Source organism: Sinohyriopsis cumingii, chromosome 18 (genome assembly GCF_028554795.1).
Source record: "Sinohyriopsis cumingii isolate HCF-2022 chromosome 18, ASM2855479v2, whole genome shotgun sequence".
Taxonomy (NCBI): Eukaryota; Metazoa; Mollusca; class Bivalvia; order Unionida; family Unionidae; genus Sinohyriopsis; species Sinohyriopsis cumingii.
Window position 1 is genome coordinate 48,199,380 of NC_142978.1, and position 16,726 is coordinate 48,216,105.

The following is a 16,726-nucleotide window of genomic DNA, read 5'->3' on the forward strand; positions in this document are numbered from 1 at the left end:
GACATGTAGCATGATGTCCCACCCAATCACATTTTCCTGACACCAGGCCAACCAGTCCTAACGCTAGCCTCTTAATGCTGAGCGCCAAGCGAGACAGCTGTTAGAACCATTTTTGTAAGTCTTTGGTATGACTCGGTCAAGGATCGAACCGACGACCTCCCGTATCCGAGGCGGACGCTGTAACCACTAGGCCACCGGAGCGGTCAGACTAAGATGATAAAACATTATTAAGTAAAATACAAATAAAAACAACAAAAACAAATAAATCATTTAGCCGATCTGAAATCCCTAAATATAGCTACACATTTGATAGCTAATGCGTAAATATAGCTACACATTTGATAGCTAATGCAATGGACTTGAAGTTCTGTAATTCCTGGAGTGAAGTTGTTGTTGTTGTAGGGTTTAACGCCATTTTTCAGCACACGATAGGCTATACATGGCGGCCAGTATTAATGGTGGAGGAAGAACCCGGGAAAACCACGGAAAGAACCACCGATCCTCGAGAAGCTACTGGCAAGCTTTCTCACATACCCACATTGGCCAAATCCGAGACTCGAACCTACGCAGAGGTGAGATGACAGTGGTCCGTAACGGATAGCGCTTTAGACCACTCGGACACTCGGGGCCCCATGGAGTGAAGTACAGTGATCAAAACAGAGTAGTGCCTGTATATAGAGTTAATGAATTCGGGACAATTTTCTAATGTATGCTTACAAACATTTTTTTTTATAATGTTTTATTATTGGCTTGACGTGAATAATGAGAGATATACACTTTAATGTTGCACTTCTCTACAGTTCATTTTCCATGTCTCTTAAATTATACATTGATAATTTAAAATTCCTTATAAAGATGTTATGTATCGTTGACTGTGATTGTACAGAAAACGAGAACTAACTTCAAAACAGGGTTTTTGTTATATCCAGGTCGCATTCTGTGCAAAAAGCTGACTAGAAAGTAAAATGCATGAAATAATGCACGTTGCTTTATTTACAGTTCAGCCTCCATAGAAACGCCGGATAAACCTTTTGCTAGCTGTACATCGAGGAGAGCAGATGTACTTTAGGTGCGCTCTATATCAACTTGAAACTACTTGTTATATCGTCGGCAACAGCATGTACAAAGCAAACTATGCTATGAATCAGATACTTACAAATCACTGCACAGGTGTTTAAACAGAAGAATTGAGAAACATACAGATGGAAAAAAAATAATCACAAATTGAGAAGAAACAAGTTGTACATATACAATGGAAATAACTTCACAAGCACGAGGCGCACGAGAACACGTTGAGTCACACCGAGCAAACAAAGAGATAAGGGAATTAAAAAAATACTTCAACACTAGACGGATAGAATCAAATCATGGATCTTTTTTGGAATGTAGATACACAAAAGAAGCCCAAGAGACAGACATGTTAGGATTATCGAGAGATAGAGCGAAGGGAGTAGCCTCAGTTATTATAGCGATTAAAGTTCAACACCTAGACAGCTTGAGAAAAAAATCTACTCGATTAACCCGAAGGGATATCAAGGATTTATAGTACGCCCAAAAGTGACAAAAACCAGTACTACCTTATGGAGAAATTCAGATCGTTGGAGAAAAAGCTTTGATTAAAGAACCCACACCAGTTCTGCGTAAATTAAAAAAGCAAACTGGAGAGCTACACCTGTCGGACATTCCATTAGAAATGCCTTTAGAGGTTACAGTCCAAAAAATTGAGGAAAAATTGAAGATGAAAGTTATCTCATCAAGACTGGATACAATCTTCTCGACATCCATATACAACGGCACAAGAATTATGGAAATATAAAAAGCAAACTGACGGAAGTAAAAAGAGCTTTTTTTCCCTACATGTTGTTTTTTTTTTTTTACCAAATCGTGGTTCAAAGGGTGTATATATCACAGAAAGTGCAATAGATGCTAACAAACTTAATTTAGATTAAGACGATTTATTAGGATCTGGACACAATGGAAAGTTCAGTACTGAGAAACAAATGACGAGGCGGTGTAGGACAAATATTTATGATTTTAGTTCATTTGGTTGTTAGGTACCAATTCGCCGATAACTAGGTTGCTAAGGCAGCAAATCTGTCGTCACAAAAATCTGAGCTAATCCGAATCACTTATATAAAAATAGTAACCTGCGCTTTCTACGGTTTTGTAAACCGTCATTGCATTCGTCAGAGGTTAGGAATTGACCAATAGCTTTGTTTGATACATTGATTTAGCGGTTTCGGGTACCCCCACTTCCGAGAGCACACAACTTTCGTTTTTGTTACAGTACTTCAGGTGTAAGTTGAATTTTGAAATTTTCTGTTTATGAAATTCAAAAGTTACATCATTGTGACTGGATATTTTTCAATGATTATATTAATGCATTTTCTTCGAAAATTATATCAATCTTTTATTGTTTTGCTTGTAATGTTGGTAAAATAGTTTTATTATAACAGTTCAGTGCAACGAACGATTGAACAAGACAAATTGCTGCCGTCAATCAAATTACGTTATAAAAAAAAACAACATGTTTTATTAAAGTATTGGATTTCTTTTAGAAAGTGCACGGTGTCAAGAGGGAGGAAAACCATGTTTAAACTGTTTTGATAAACATTATGTTCTTGCTTTTTTTTTAGTATTGATAGTCATGCGAACCGGAGGTAGACCGGTCTTTCCTTAAGCGTATGCCAGTTTGTCAGTGTGGACTGATTTACTCAAATGAAACATTAATTGTTGTTTTAAAATTGAATACTCTAATAGTTTAACCAAAGAACATTGAATCGTGATCGTTGAATGTTCTGCACCTTAAATGTCATCAAATTCCTTCCAGACGAAAATTATTGACCACCATTGACTTTTACAACTTTACAGGTAATAAACTGGGTCAAGAAAAGAGGATATCATTAGTATCATAAAGAAATAGCAGGGTAGTGTGAATTTGTATATGAGACATGCTGCTTTCATTGTGGAATCAAAACGTGACATTCAATCTTTTTTGTACTGGATCACCTTCATGATGACCTTGCCAAATAATTTACCATTAACTTTGCTATATTATTTTTTGGGGTGTAAATAATGACCTTTGATGTATGGAGGATCAAAATAAAATGAACAATGATGATGCCATCACATGTGTAATCAAATTTTAAAACATGACACCCATTACTGAAATTGTCGGTTCTGAGCACCTCAATGACAAATATATTTTTTTTTATTTTAGTATTATTGCATTATTACCTACAAATGATACCCCAAAAAGTTATATGATACTTGTCAGTTTTTATTCTACTGCATCAGTAATCAACATGTAGTGCATTTTTCATATGAAATGATTTTAATGTCTCATCCACTTATGATATTGGTGTGGTATCCCAAGCCTGGTGAGATTATATATATTATTTAGAGGAACATGAAAATGCAATGCAGAAGCTAGTGGATCAAAAGATTCCACTCACATTGCCACCGTCTCTCTCTCTCTCTCTCTTGTATTCTGCTATACTTCTTCATTGTAAAGCTTTGCTACATATATCTGTAACGCAGTAATCCCAAGGATCCCCAATATTGCCTCACATCTCCAGTTATCCCCAACCTTGCCATCACATCTCCAAGGATACTCAACCTTGGCATCACATCTCCATGGATCCTCAACCTTGGCATCACATCTCCAAGGATCCTCAACCTTGGCGTCACATCTTTAAGGATCCACAACCTTGCCATCACATCTCCAAGGATCCCCAACCTTGCCATCACATCTCCAGTTATCCCTAACCTTGCAATCACATCTCCAAGGACCCACAACCTTTGCATCACATCTCTTGCCTGGAGTAATAAACTGGATTTGTAAAAAAAATCATTATGGAGCAAAATTAACTGTTTCATTGTCTTAAACTCCTCTGATCAAAACTAAAAAAATGTGAAACAATTACTTTAATTGTATTTTATAAAGTTTGTTTGAGAAAACTTACTTTTTGTCCAAATCTACAAAATATAAAGCTTTATCAATGTGCCAAAATTGGCTCATACCTGTACGAATAAAAAGCATCAGGGTATGGTACATGTACCTCATTTTGCTCCAGAATTAACTGCAGTAAACGTATTATATAGACATTGTTAGAAACAAATTCCAAAAAATACAGTGTCTGATATATTTGAACAGAATCATCAGTTGTATGCTTATGTGTAATAGCATGAGTGAACATTTTACTTCAGTTATCTTTTAATGTATAAAACAACAATAGGTTGATGTGATCTTGACATTGAGTTATATCCATAAGTTTGAAGTAATGAACTTTTGTTTTCTTTCCAGTTACCACCTTGTATTTGATGGGTGGCATAACATGACAGACATCTGTAATTTAAATACATGAACTGGCATTAAATATGGGTATGTTGTCTCTCTCTCACACACACACACACACACACACACACACACACACCTCTAAATCCTCATTGAAACGTAGATACATTGGATAGGAATCAGATGAAGTGAGCAATATATTCTCCTGGAGTACAAGGTACACACTATTATATGTAATGAGAAAATTTGTGCTGTATGTTACCATGTGACTGCTTGCATGTCACTTTATAAAAATGTGTGATTCCCAAAATTGGTCTGCAGGTTGATATGAATTATGGACTGGAACTAGTTATGATATGAATACAACAATATGATAATATATTTATCCTATACTTAAACCACATTTATTTTGTTTTTCTTCAGCAAAAGAGACAGTAATCATAAATGTTTTAATTCCTTCATTAAATGAATTCAGTCAGATTTTATCCATCGCTACTGATACTGCTACTGTTATTCTTATAAAAGTATTACTTCAAATAATATTAATAGTAATTATTATTAATATTATTTTTATCATCATCATCATCATCGACATCATCATCATCATCATTACCTCACTATAAGACAAAGTCATTTATAGGGCAACATACTTGTACGGTTGCCCTGAACAATGGTATCCTGAGGGTCCACTGTGTTATTAAATTTTGAAATAAAATTGATTTATTTGAATGAAGTTGGATGAAAATTGGGAAAATTTCATTAGTATTTGATCACATGATTGGTTGGTTGATAAGAACATGAAGAATTATTATGAGATAGAATGAGAAAAAAATGAACTCAGATTTCTAGTCTTAAGTCAAGAATCTATTTATTTACAGCAGAGGATGATTCTGACTCAGATATCGAGGAGTTTTCCTCTATGGAACAACCTCCTTTGATAAAACAATTGAAAACCATTTTGGCAGAGTATCCAGATGATGGGCAGATCATTAAGGTATTTAGCAAAAACAGTCTGTCAATCTCTCCCTCTCTCTGTCCATTCAGCTGTATGCGGGTCTGTTTTTTTAATACTTTTTAACATTTATAAATTTCATTCTTCTTTCTGCTGACAGTGTAATTATACATCTTTCTGTTGTTAGTCTTTTTATTTGACTTTTCCTCTTTTGTTAATTGTTAGTGAGAAAGGTGGTTAAATACTATGTCAGGTTGAAGACCCCAAAGAAGCACTTTAAACCTGTGCACTATTATGAACTCTCTTTTAGATTAAAATACTATTTAAAATCATAATGAGTGAAACACATTCAGAAACCTATGTGACTCAGAACAGAGATCAATAAAGCCAGACAGAATAGAGACTATTTTCATAAAATCAAGGATTGGTACAACTACAAACTCTAGTGTAACAGCTGTAATGCCAAGATTCAGTCAACTAAAAGAATTTTGTGTAAAATATATGTTGAAAAGACAGAATCCAAATGAAAAGTGGAAAATTCTGAATGATTTTAGTTTAGACAGAAACAGTAAGATCCCACAAATCAACTAATAACTGATGATATGCATGATGTTTACAGGTTTAATGAGTACTTCGAATGAGTACTTCATTAATATGACAAATCTATATTCCAATATCTCAGATACTAATGTAAACAATAACAAGACAAGATTTTATGAAGGAAAAAATTCTTGAAAATTTACAATTTACTATTCCATTTGTCATTTGCAGATGTAGTAAGTGAACTGAAAATGTTAAATTCTAAGAAATTAGCTGGATTGGACCAAATAGGTCCATTCATCTTGAACAAATGTGCTGCTATTATTGTTACATCTCTTGCCGATAGAATTAATCACATCAATACAAAGGGAATCTTTCTATGTCAACTGAAGGATGCTGAGGTCATACCTGTTTATAAAAAGGGTTCAAGATCCAATCCAGATAATTATAAACCAATATCTATTCTGCCAACCATACCCAAACTCTCTGAAAGACATGTTTCAAGACATCTCTATGGTTACCTGTCTGAGTACCATTTAATTCAATCATCCCATTCCAGATTTATATGAAACAGATCCTGACAGTTTTCTCAAACAAAACTTGTTGATGAATGGTTGCTTGCAGTGGACAGTGGAGAATTGGTTGGAACTATACCTTGACTTTAAGAAGGCCTTTGACTTAGTTGACCATAATATATTTGCATGGAAAATTGAAAAATACAAATGTTCTCATTCATCATGCATGATTCTAATTGTATCTATCTGACAGACTGCTCTGGTGGTCTAGTGGTTAGAGCATCTGCCTCGGATGCGAGAGGTGGTGGGTTTGATCCCTGGCCGAGTCATACCAAAGACTTATAAAAATGGTACTAACAGCTGCCTTGCTTGGCACTCAGCATTAAGAGGTTAGTGTTAGGACTGGTCTGACTTGTATCAGGACAATGTGACTGGGTAGGACATCTTGCTACATGTCTGCAGCATGATGCCCCAGTGCTAGACATCACTATAGACTGTCACACAGCAGACATCTTAGCAAAATGACTGAACAATTGTTAAAGCTACATTAAAAATCCAAATCACACACACAGACACACACACCTGTCTGATATAAGCCAACCAGTTGTTATTGGTAATATAAAATCAGAGCTGATGTCCATCAACAATGGTTTCCTGACATTCATAAGTTCCTATGTCCCAACCATGACATACTCAGATGAAATGAAGATTCAGTTTTATGCCATATTAAACTTTATCCATACCTCTGTTCCGGCAAATGACAAGCTTATCTTGCTGGGTGATTTCAATGCCAGAGTTGGCATGGACCAAGCTTAGTGGAGTGGTGTGATCAGGAAATAGGGTTGGCAAAATGAACAGCAATGGTTTGCTTCTCCTGAGCAACTGAATACAGCCTTGTGAACTCCAACACCATATTTAGACCAGTGGACTATTATAGGACAATGTGGAAGCACCCAAGGTCTAAGCATTGACACATCATAGACTATGTCATCACTAAGCAGAGGGACATCAAAAGATGTGCTCATCACTTGAGCCATACACGGATCAGAGTGCTGGACTGACCACATACTTGCCAGAACCAAGCTTACCTACATGTCATCCCTCACACCACAAGCAACCCCAAATGGTGAGACCTGTCTTCAGCACAAGCAAGTTAAAGAACCCGGAGCACAAGCAGGAGTTCCAGCACAAACTCAACAACAAGCTGTCTGCCAAAGAACCACTGACTGGAGACCCAACTGAAGAATGGACCCAGTTAAAAAAGGCAGTGATGGAAACAACTAAATCAGTCCTGGGTCATAAGACAAGGGTCCATGAGGACTGGTTTGATGAGTATGATGAGGACATCAAGATCCTAATTGAAGAAAAGAACAAGGCATACACTGACTTGCAGAAAAAAACTTCATCTCCATGAAAGATAAGTTTAAGTAACTGCAGGCAATGGCTTAACCGGAACTCTGCAAAAAGCAGGATTGATGGTGGGAAAACATGGCTGAGGAAATCTAACAAAATGCTGATATGAAGAACTCCTAAATGTTCTTTAGTGCAATTAAAGCTGTTTATGGCCCTCCCAGATGAGGATCCACCCGTCTACACTCAGAAGATGCACTACAACCATCAAAGAAGGGATAACAACAAGATAAGATAGAAGGAACTCTTTAGCCAGCTCCTTAGTTGCCCATCCAGTGTTGATAGACCAACACTGCAAATCCATCAAAGACTAGTCTGCAAACAGCTGGATGTGCCCCCATCTGAGGAGGAGAAGTGGAAGGTGAGATGAACTGTGGCAGAGCACTAGGCAAAGACAGGAATCCCTGCAGAAGTATTCAAGGCTTTTGTCACAGAAACATTTGCAGCTTTCCATGGCATCCTCACCAGCATCTAGGACAAGGAGGAGGTGGCTGCAGATCTATGAAATTGTACAAGAATAAAGGCACTAGATAATCACTGACTGGAACAGCTATAGAGGAATTTCTCTGCTCTCAATTGACGGGAAGATTATTGCCCACACCACTACCTGAATCACAGTGTGGATTCTGTCCAGGCCGCAGCACAGTCAACATGATCTTCACTGTGAGACCAATACAGGAGAAATGCATGGAACAGCATATGGATTTATATACAGTGTTCATTGACCTTACCAAGGCTTTAGAATCTGTAAATAGAGAAGCCCTATGGCTTGTCTTGGAAAACTTGGCTGCCCCAGAAAGTTCACCACCCTTATCCTATTGCAACATGATGACATGCCATAGAGGTCTTGGTCTATGGGGAGTACTCAGAGCACTCTGGCATCTTGACTGGAGTGAAGCAGGGCTGTGTGCTTACACCTGTGCTATTCAACCTCTACTTCACCCAAGTCCTTCTCCATGCAATGAAAGACCTAGACATTGGGGTCTACATCAAGTATCACCTTGGTGAATCCCTGTTTGACTTGCATCAGCTGTCTGCAAGAACAGAGACATTGGAAAGACTACTTCTTGAAGCTCTGTTTGCAGATGACTGTGCACTTATGGCACACAAGCAAAACCATCTACAGACCATTTGTGATTAAGTTATCTGAGGCATCCAGGCAGTTTGGTTTGACAATAAACCTGCACATTAACAGAGTTACTCCTTCAGCCAGCTCCATACACAAACCCACCACAACCCACCATAAAGATTGAGGGGAGACAACTGAGGAACTTGGAGAATTTTCATATCTGGGAATCAATGTTTTCAGATGGGTTGCTGGGCAATGAAGTCACTGCAGGGTCCAGAAAGCAAGCCAAGCCTTAGGAAGACTTTGTGTCAGAGTCCTGTGTCAAAAAGACATTTGGATGCCCACCAAGATCAAGGTATATAAAGCCGTTATTCTCACCTCCCTGCTCTATGGCTGTTAAACACTGGACCATATACATAGGTACATGAAGCAGCTCTAGCAATTCCACATGTGCTCACTATGGTCAGTCATGCACATCCAATGGCAAGACAGGGTGTCCAACTTAGAAGTCCTCAACAGGGCCAGTGTTCCCAGCATTGAGACACTGCTGCTAAAAACCATTCTCAAATGGTCTTGTCACATTGTTCAGACAGCTCTTCTATGGTGAGCTGAAGCAGGGAGAGTGGAAAAGAGGGTGCCCAAGGAAAAGGTTGAGAGACAACCTTAAGTATAACCTGAAATGGTGCAGAATCCAACCCAGTGAGCTGGAAGCCACGGCCATGGACTGCTCTACCTGGCGCATGCTCATTGCAAAGGCTGTTGAACTAGTGGAGGATTACCGCTACCAACACCTCACAGCCACGAGAGAAAACAGCACATCATAGCATCCCAGGCCATCATGTCTACAGACTTCCCATGCCCACCTTGTTACATCCTGTGTCCATCCAGCTTTGGACTCTGGAGACATACGCATAGTCACTGTGGGCTGCACAACTTGCATCATCATTGAACTAAATGGACAAGTCAAGAAGATATGGAGCCTGTATAGACAGACTGGTGTTGGGTCAGATGCGCAGGAACAGAATGGGTCATTCAGTCTAGTGCTTATGCATTATATAATTGGTTTATAAAAAAGAACAACAGTTCTGTATGCATGCACATAAGCAATACTAAACTTTGCGTTGAAATGTTTAAATACACACACAGTCAGATATTGGTAATTGCATATCATACGGAGTATTTGTGTGACCAAAGAGATTTAAGAAAAATAAATGACATGTATGTATAAAAAAACACAAACCCCCTAGTGTATATAAACTCATTAAATATCTCTGTTTCTAAAGGGTCAGTTTAAAAAACTTTTTCATTAACATTTTCATGATTATTTTAGTAACAAAATAATTTTACTAGTGGAAACATATTTCACATTGAAACAGTGTTTGAAATTTCATGATTATTTTAGTGTTACAAAGTAATTTTACTAGTGGAAACATATTTCACATTGAAACAGTGTTTGAAATTTCATGATTATTTTAGTGTTACAAAGTAATTTTACTAGTGGAAACATATTTCACATTGAAACTGTTTGAAATTTCATGATTATTTTAGTGTTACAAAGTAATTTTACTAGTGGAAACATATTTCACATTGAAACAGTGTTTGAAATTTCATGATACTTGGTCAACTCAGAAAAGTTTTCGAAAGAGATCTCTTTCACTTCAAAAGAATGAACAGATGAACAAATATATTTGAAATCATCATTAATGTTTTTCTCAGCAAAGCTTACAAATTCTGTCATGGTGTTTTATGATTTCCCTAAGACCTGTATCTCTTGGAATTTTGTGATTTCTGGTTCTTAATTTGAAAATAAATAAATGGTTGCTTACAAATTAAGATCCTATTTAAAAAGAAAACAATTCTTACCTTTGGATGAAGTAGCTACTTCTACATTCCATTCTTGAATTTACAAGGTTTGATTATATCTAGTTATGTAGCTGAAGGTGCTATTTATAGAATGTTGATAAATGAGATCAATTTTTCCGCCCAAGATCAAAATAATTTTGATGCATTAATCCATTTCTAATTAAGACTCATATTGGATTTTTTAAACATTCTTCTTTAAGTTAATTGAGATCCATAATCCAGTCATGTGAGATTTAATGTGAACATTGATTGATTTTGAATTCATAATCAATTATGACTGTAGTCTAATTTACACTCTGTCTATTTGAGTTTGGTTATATTCTGGGGAATTCATTTTGTACATTTTTGTAATCAAATGAGGATTTTCAAAGACCTCAAATTTCACAAGCAAAAAGTTTAATTGAAAGTCTATTGAATGTGAATTGCTTTTGTTTTTTGATTGTTCAGCATTGTGTAACACAGCTCTAAATAATCTGTTGTGTGGCGGTATATATTTTTACGTTTTTGTCTGATTATGTGTTAAATGAACTGAATTAGAATTCCACTGTAATGGGTAATTTTAAATACTTTTTACGCTATACACAGATGCTTCCCTCCAAAGCGCACAAGACAACCCGATAAACTCTTGAGTCAAGTCACATGACCTAAACAACCAAAATTTTTACATGTGCGAATAAGTGAAATTCACATCATAATAGTTGTTGGATTTTTTAAAATCCATAAATATGTGTGATGTGATTTGGATTTTTAATGTCTCTTTAACAATATTTCAGTCATATCACTAAAATGTCTGCAGTGTGGCAGTTTACAGTGACGTCTAGCACTGGGGCATCATGCCGCAGACATGTAGCATGGTGTCCCACCCAGTCACATTATCCTGACACCAGGCCGACCAGTCCTAACACTAACCTCTTACTGCTGAACGCCAAGTGAGGCAGCTGTTAGTACCATTTTTATAAGTCTTTGGTATGACTCATCCGGGGATCGAATCCACAACCTCCCACATCTGAGGCGGATGCTCTAACCACTAAGCCACTGGAGCATTCAAATTCCAGAAATAATCTGTACATATTGTCAAAGGGTCCCTTAAACTGACCATACATTGAGAGTCATGAGAAATGGCTGGTAAGTGTCTGAAATTTACATTTATATATTGTGGACATATTTGTATGAATCAAATGCATGATTTTTGATGATGTGAGACCATCCATCACTATCAGTACACCACTAAGTTGACCTCTCCCATGGACCCAGAGGAAGGAGTCAGAGATGATGTCCCATTGATACATGGATACCACATGGTCAAAATAACTCCAGTTTAGCAGTTTAAGAGGATGTTAGTAATGAATAGACGGAAAAACTAATTGTAGCACAATATCCCAACACTTTTTAAAATAATTGGGATTTTTAGAAGAAAAAGAAAACCAAATCCAGTAACAAAAACAACAGCAACATCAACTACTACTTTTATACAGGGCACCTTAACTTCATTCTTTCTACTTTCATTTTAAATGAAAATATATGTAAGTTTGGGAATGAAAGTATTAAACATGTCCCTCACAACTGTAATTGAAATTAAATGAGTTTATCCCATCCACATAATAGTGCACTACTTTATTCATTATAATTGACTCTGTTCATTTACTACACTGTAGTTTCTTGTGCAAGGTAGAGAATTACATGCTGTCAGATTAGTTTTCAACTTGACGTGCACTACTAGTGCACAAACATGTATGGTTTTGTTTATGATTGGCTAATTTCTGATCATTTCCTTCTAAAACTGTGAAGCAGTTATGAGGAGGGGGTGAGAACTATCTGAGCTGTTTGTTTAATGGATGGAATTAATTTATGCAGATTAAATGCTTCATAAATGAATCCATAACCCGACCATTTCTCTTTGAGTGTCCAAACGGCTATGAATGCAGAAAATCTTTGTTAGCTGTCACATTCATGAGGATATGGGCTGTATACAAGATTTTGTTTTTCAGGAACTTATTCAAAATGCAGAGGATGCAGGAGCAAGTGAGGTCAGGATACTTTACGATGACAGATCAATTAATACACAAATGGACAAGAAGAGCCGATATAGAAAGTTCTTGCAGGTCAGTCATTGCTGTTGAGTCAAAGAAACAACTAATTAAATGATCTCGAAACATGATTCGATGATGCTAAATATACTGATATGAAGTAAACTTGGACAGGAAAATTGGCTGAATTTTATCCCTCAAAGACACTTCAAAATGTGATACTAAATATGAATTTTGCTTACTAGATGCAAATGAATGGGTGGAGGTAATTGAAAAACACTAGCTGGAAATTGATGGCAGATACTTCATACCCAAAATACATTCAAGTTGCGGCATTTTCTAAATATTACCTGTGTACTTTTATTCTTTTGCTGAGATGGTGTCAGCAAATCTCGCTCAAATCTGGCAAACATGCTTTTTCAAAAAAAAATTATTTTCAAGTATATGTTACAGATCCAAATAAAATACTCTATACAGCTGCAAAATGATGTTTCCTGGAAAATCTGTTGCTCGTGGATTTTTAGTTGATTCCTGAAACACATGATGATGTGAAAACTTTCTTTGTTGCCATCATAGTTGTTTCCACATTGCTTGCATTTGCTAGAACTTTATGCATACCTAAATCTGTTGAGTTTTGCTTAACACAGCTGTGTCAGTGCTGTAGATAAATATGTCATTTTCAGGGTCCAGCACTTTGCTTCCACAACAATGCCACTTTTACGGAGCTAGACTGGAAGGGTATCAGGATGATTTACAGCAGTATAAAAGAGGAAGACCCATTAAAAGTTGGGCGATTTGGACTGGGCTTCAAATCTGTCTTCCATATTACAGGTATGGCTAAGTGTTGAAAACGTTTGTTCTTGTGATTTTTAGAATTCTCAAAACTACCAAGCTTGAGCCTTTGAGATCAAACTGTTATGTCAGCCACTCACAGAGGATGCTAGTGGTGAAAAGCTCTTTCTAGGAGTGTAAACTCAGTTTTTAAAAAATCTCAGTTTTATTAATTATGGGTATAGGTTGTTGTTCTTGTTCTTGTTCTTGTAGGGTTTAACGCCTTTTTTCAGCACATGATAGGCTATACATGGCGGCCAGTATTAATGGTGGAGGAAGAACCCGGGAAATCCCTGGAAAGAACCACCAACCCTTGAGAAGCTACTGGCAAGCTTTCTCACATACCCACATAGGCCGAATCCTAGACTCGAACCCATGCAGACAGAGGTGAGATGGCAGTGATCCGTAATGGAGAGTGCTTTAGACCACTTGTCATGGGTATATTTAATGCAGGTGCATTGTTAATTGAGGTTTGATACTTTGTTATGGCACATACATAGATACGGGTCTAGCTTGTAAAGACATTGAGTTTCTTTGTGTTAACTGGTTTAAGCTTAAGCTTAAACTCATTTCACCCCAAATTTATAGAATTCCATTGATCACATTTAACACCTACCCTAGTGCTTACAAAAGGATGTCTTGAATAAATGCATGGATGGATAAAGAACTATTAATGTATGCATGTGTCCAATAGCTTTTGCCTACCTGTCATTAAATACACCCGTCTATACATTTTCGATTGAAATTTTTCATTCTTGGACATCATTGGGATTCATTTCTAGGTGTAAAAGAAATGTTTCTGATTTGTTATTTGGTTTCAAAAGGTTGAACTTTAGGGATGGAAACTGAGCTATGATACAACATGGAGGATGTGTTTGATTAGATTTAAACTGGGTTTCAAAGCTAAGTGGTTCACTGATAGTTTCCCTTATTCTAAAGCTGGACTGACAAAATTCATCTCAGACTACGTGGGCAATTTCAGGTTTTATATTAAAAATGGTGTTGCACTGGATCATTAGGTTGTGTTGTATACTTTAGCAATTATAGATTACTTCATTTGTATGGGAAAAGATGAAAATTTATTTTAGGAATAATACTGCACGATCTTTGGGAGTGCAGTATTATTCGGAGAAAATGAGTTCACATTTTCCCATACAAATGCAGTAATCTTTTTATTGTTATGCTCATTTTGTTAGTCTACTTAAGAGTTATTATTAAAAAAATACACTACATAAAGTAATTGCATTTATGCTGTATTCCAAAATAAATACACAACCATAGATTCAGCAATTCACATTCACATGTACACATAGCATAGCCCATTAACCTTTGAACTTCATTGAGTACTTGACATTAGTTTAAAAAAGAAATGTGGTTTTGGTCTACTTACAACAATTTTTGAGTTGGTTTGGAATAGATGGATTTTGGCGTTTTTCTTGTTGATTTTACTCAATCTCAGTTATGGACTCGGTTTATTAGCTGTGTCAATTCCACATGAAGTACATATGATTTGAGCAAGGAAGGATGCATCTTGACTCAACTGCATGTGTGTTTCTGTTCTGTCATTGAAATTTTGTAATCATGATGTAGGGAAAATATGAATTTATCAAAAAAGATGCTATGGAATATCATGTTCATTTCAGTTTGAGTGCAGTAAGGAGAATGTTATTGCAGTTGAAAAGTAGTCAAAATTACAGAACAATTTTGCAGTTTGCAATCAAGTTTTAGAATTCAGGACATAGCTCATGTAAGTCAGATTTGTAGAACTAAGAAAGTGCATTTTGAGGAAATTCAAGATGGAAAAATTTAAGTATATATTACCGGGTATGCCATTCTTAAAACTTGGTAAAGAAGACATGTTTATGCCTTGTAATTTACATGCTCTTTGTAGGGACCCCAGCTATGTTATGACATGTGTGGCATCTCTCTTTAGACTAAATCTGAAACATTGTATGAAAAAATAACATAAGCAGCAGGTGTGTGACAATCCATTTAGCCAGTGGAAATAAGAATTCTTCATCAGCTTGGCTTATTGGCTCTGAGATCCTTACCTTTTTTACCAAAACCTAAAGTTGCATTTATTTTCTTGAATTTAGTACTGTGACTTATAAAATGGTACATTTCTGATAAATATGCAATAGTCCTTGGCCTTAATATGCTTTTCTATGCTATTTTTAGAGTACTGTTCATAGCCTGAACCATTCCATTTACATAAAGTTACAAACATTTCTCCTAGATAACTGTCTCAGTGATCAGGTTTGATGTGGACATTGTGAATACCAATGCTCATTCATTTCTTCTTTCAGAGTTTCATTTGTGACTCAGTAAGCTCATCCACATTGTTCACTTCATTCTCTCTACTCTATAACAGACGAAATAGCTTCTTTGGTTTATCCACAAACAAACCTAATACCGCTAAACTAAAACCTAAAGCATCTACTACATGAATATACATATTTTATTTACAAAGTAGTTCTTAATACCCTTTACTAGTTTTAGACATAGGTGTCGTGCAGTATCAAGGTGTTCAGTATTGTAAAATACTGCATGATTCTGACAATGTAAAGTTAACGGAGTCAAAAATGAGTATGAAATAGTCATAGGTTACTGCATTTGTGTGGGAAAATATGAATGAGTTTTTTCTGAATAATACTGCATGACCTTTGGGAGTGAAGTATTATTCTGAGAAAAGAAGTTCATATTTTCCCATACAAATGCAGTAACCTTGTTATTATGTTCTCATTTTGTTATTCTACCTAAGGCTTAATTATATTATAAAAAAAAAAAAAAACACTACACAAGACAAGCTAATTGAATTTATGCTGTATTAAAAAATAAATACACAACCGTGGATTCATCAATACACAATAACAATATTAATGTGCAAATAACACTGCCCAGAGACCTTCGAACTTTATTGCACACATGACAGTAGTTTCATAAAGAATTGTTGTTTGGTCCATTTGAAATTGAAATTTATAGTCATAATGGGAATAAATGCACATTGCAACAACATTTCTATTTGGTCTGAAATGGATGGAATTTAGTTTTATGTTGATCCAACTCAACTCTGCTTTTCTGATTATGATGGGCTGGATTATTGGGTCAATTCAGCATAGTAAGTAGAATGTGAACTTAGTTGGAGATGTACTCAAAGTTTCAGTGCAGTTTCAGTGTGTATTAAGTTTTGCAGGACATATCATTCGGATTTGTAGAACTATG

At 36.2% G+C, this 16,726-nt stretch overlaps 1 protein-coding gene across 1 annotated transcript in view; it reads left to right on the forward strand.

Moving 5' to 3' along the window:
* Positions 1 to 4,380: 4,380 nt before the first annotated feature.
* LOC149776579 (sacsin-like) overlaps positions 4,381 to 16,726 on the forward strand; it is a 36,443-nt gene continuing 24,097 nt past the window's right edge. Inside the window, exons 1-4 of the mRNA XM_089941317.1 lie at positions 4,381 to 4,384; positions 5,176 to 5,291; positions 12,635 to 12,748; positions 13,357 to 13,504. Coding sequence (XP_089797443.1) covers positions 4,381 to 4,384; positions 5,176 to 5,291; positions 12,635 to 12,748; positions 13,357 to 13,504 — 382 coding nt within the window. The remainder of the gene's footprint in view (positions 4,385 to 5,175; positions 5,292 to 12,634; positions 12,749 to 13,356; positions 13,505 to 16,726) is intronic.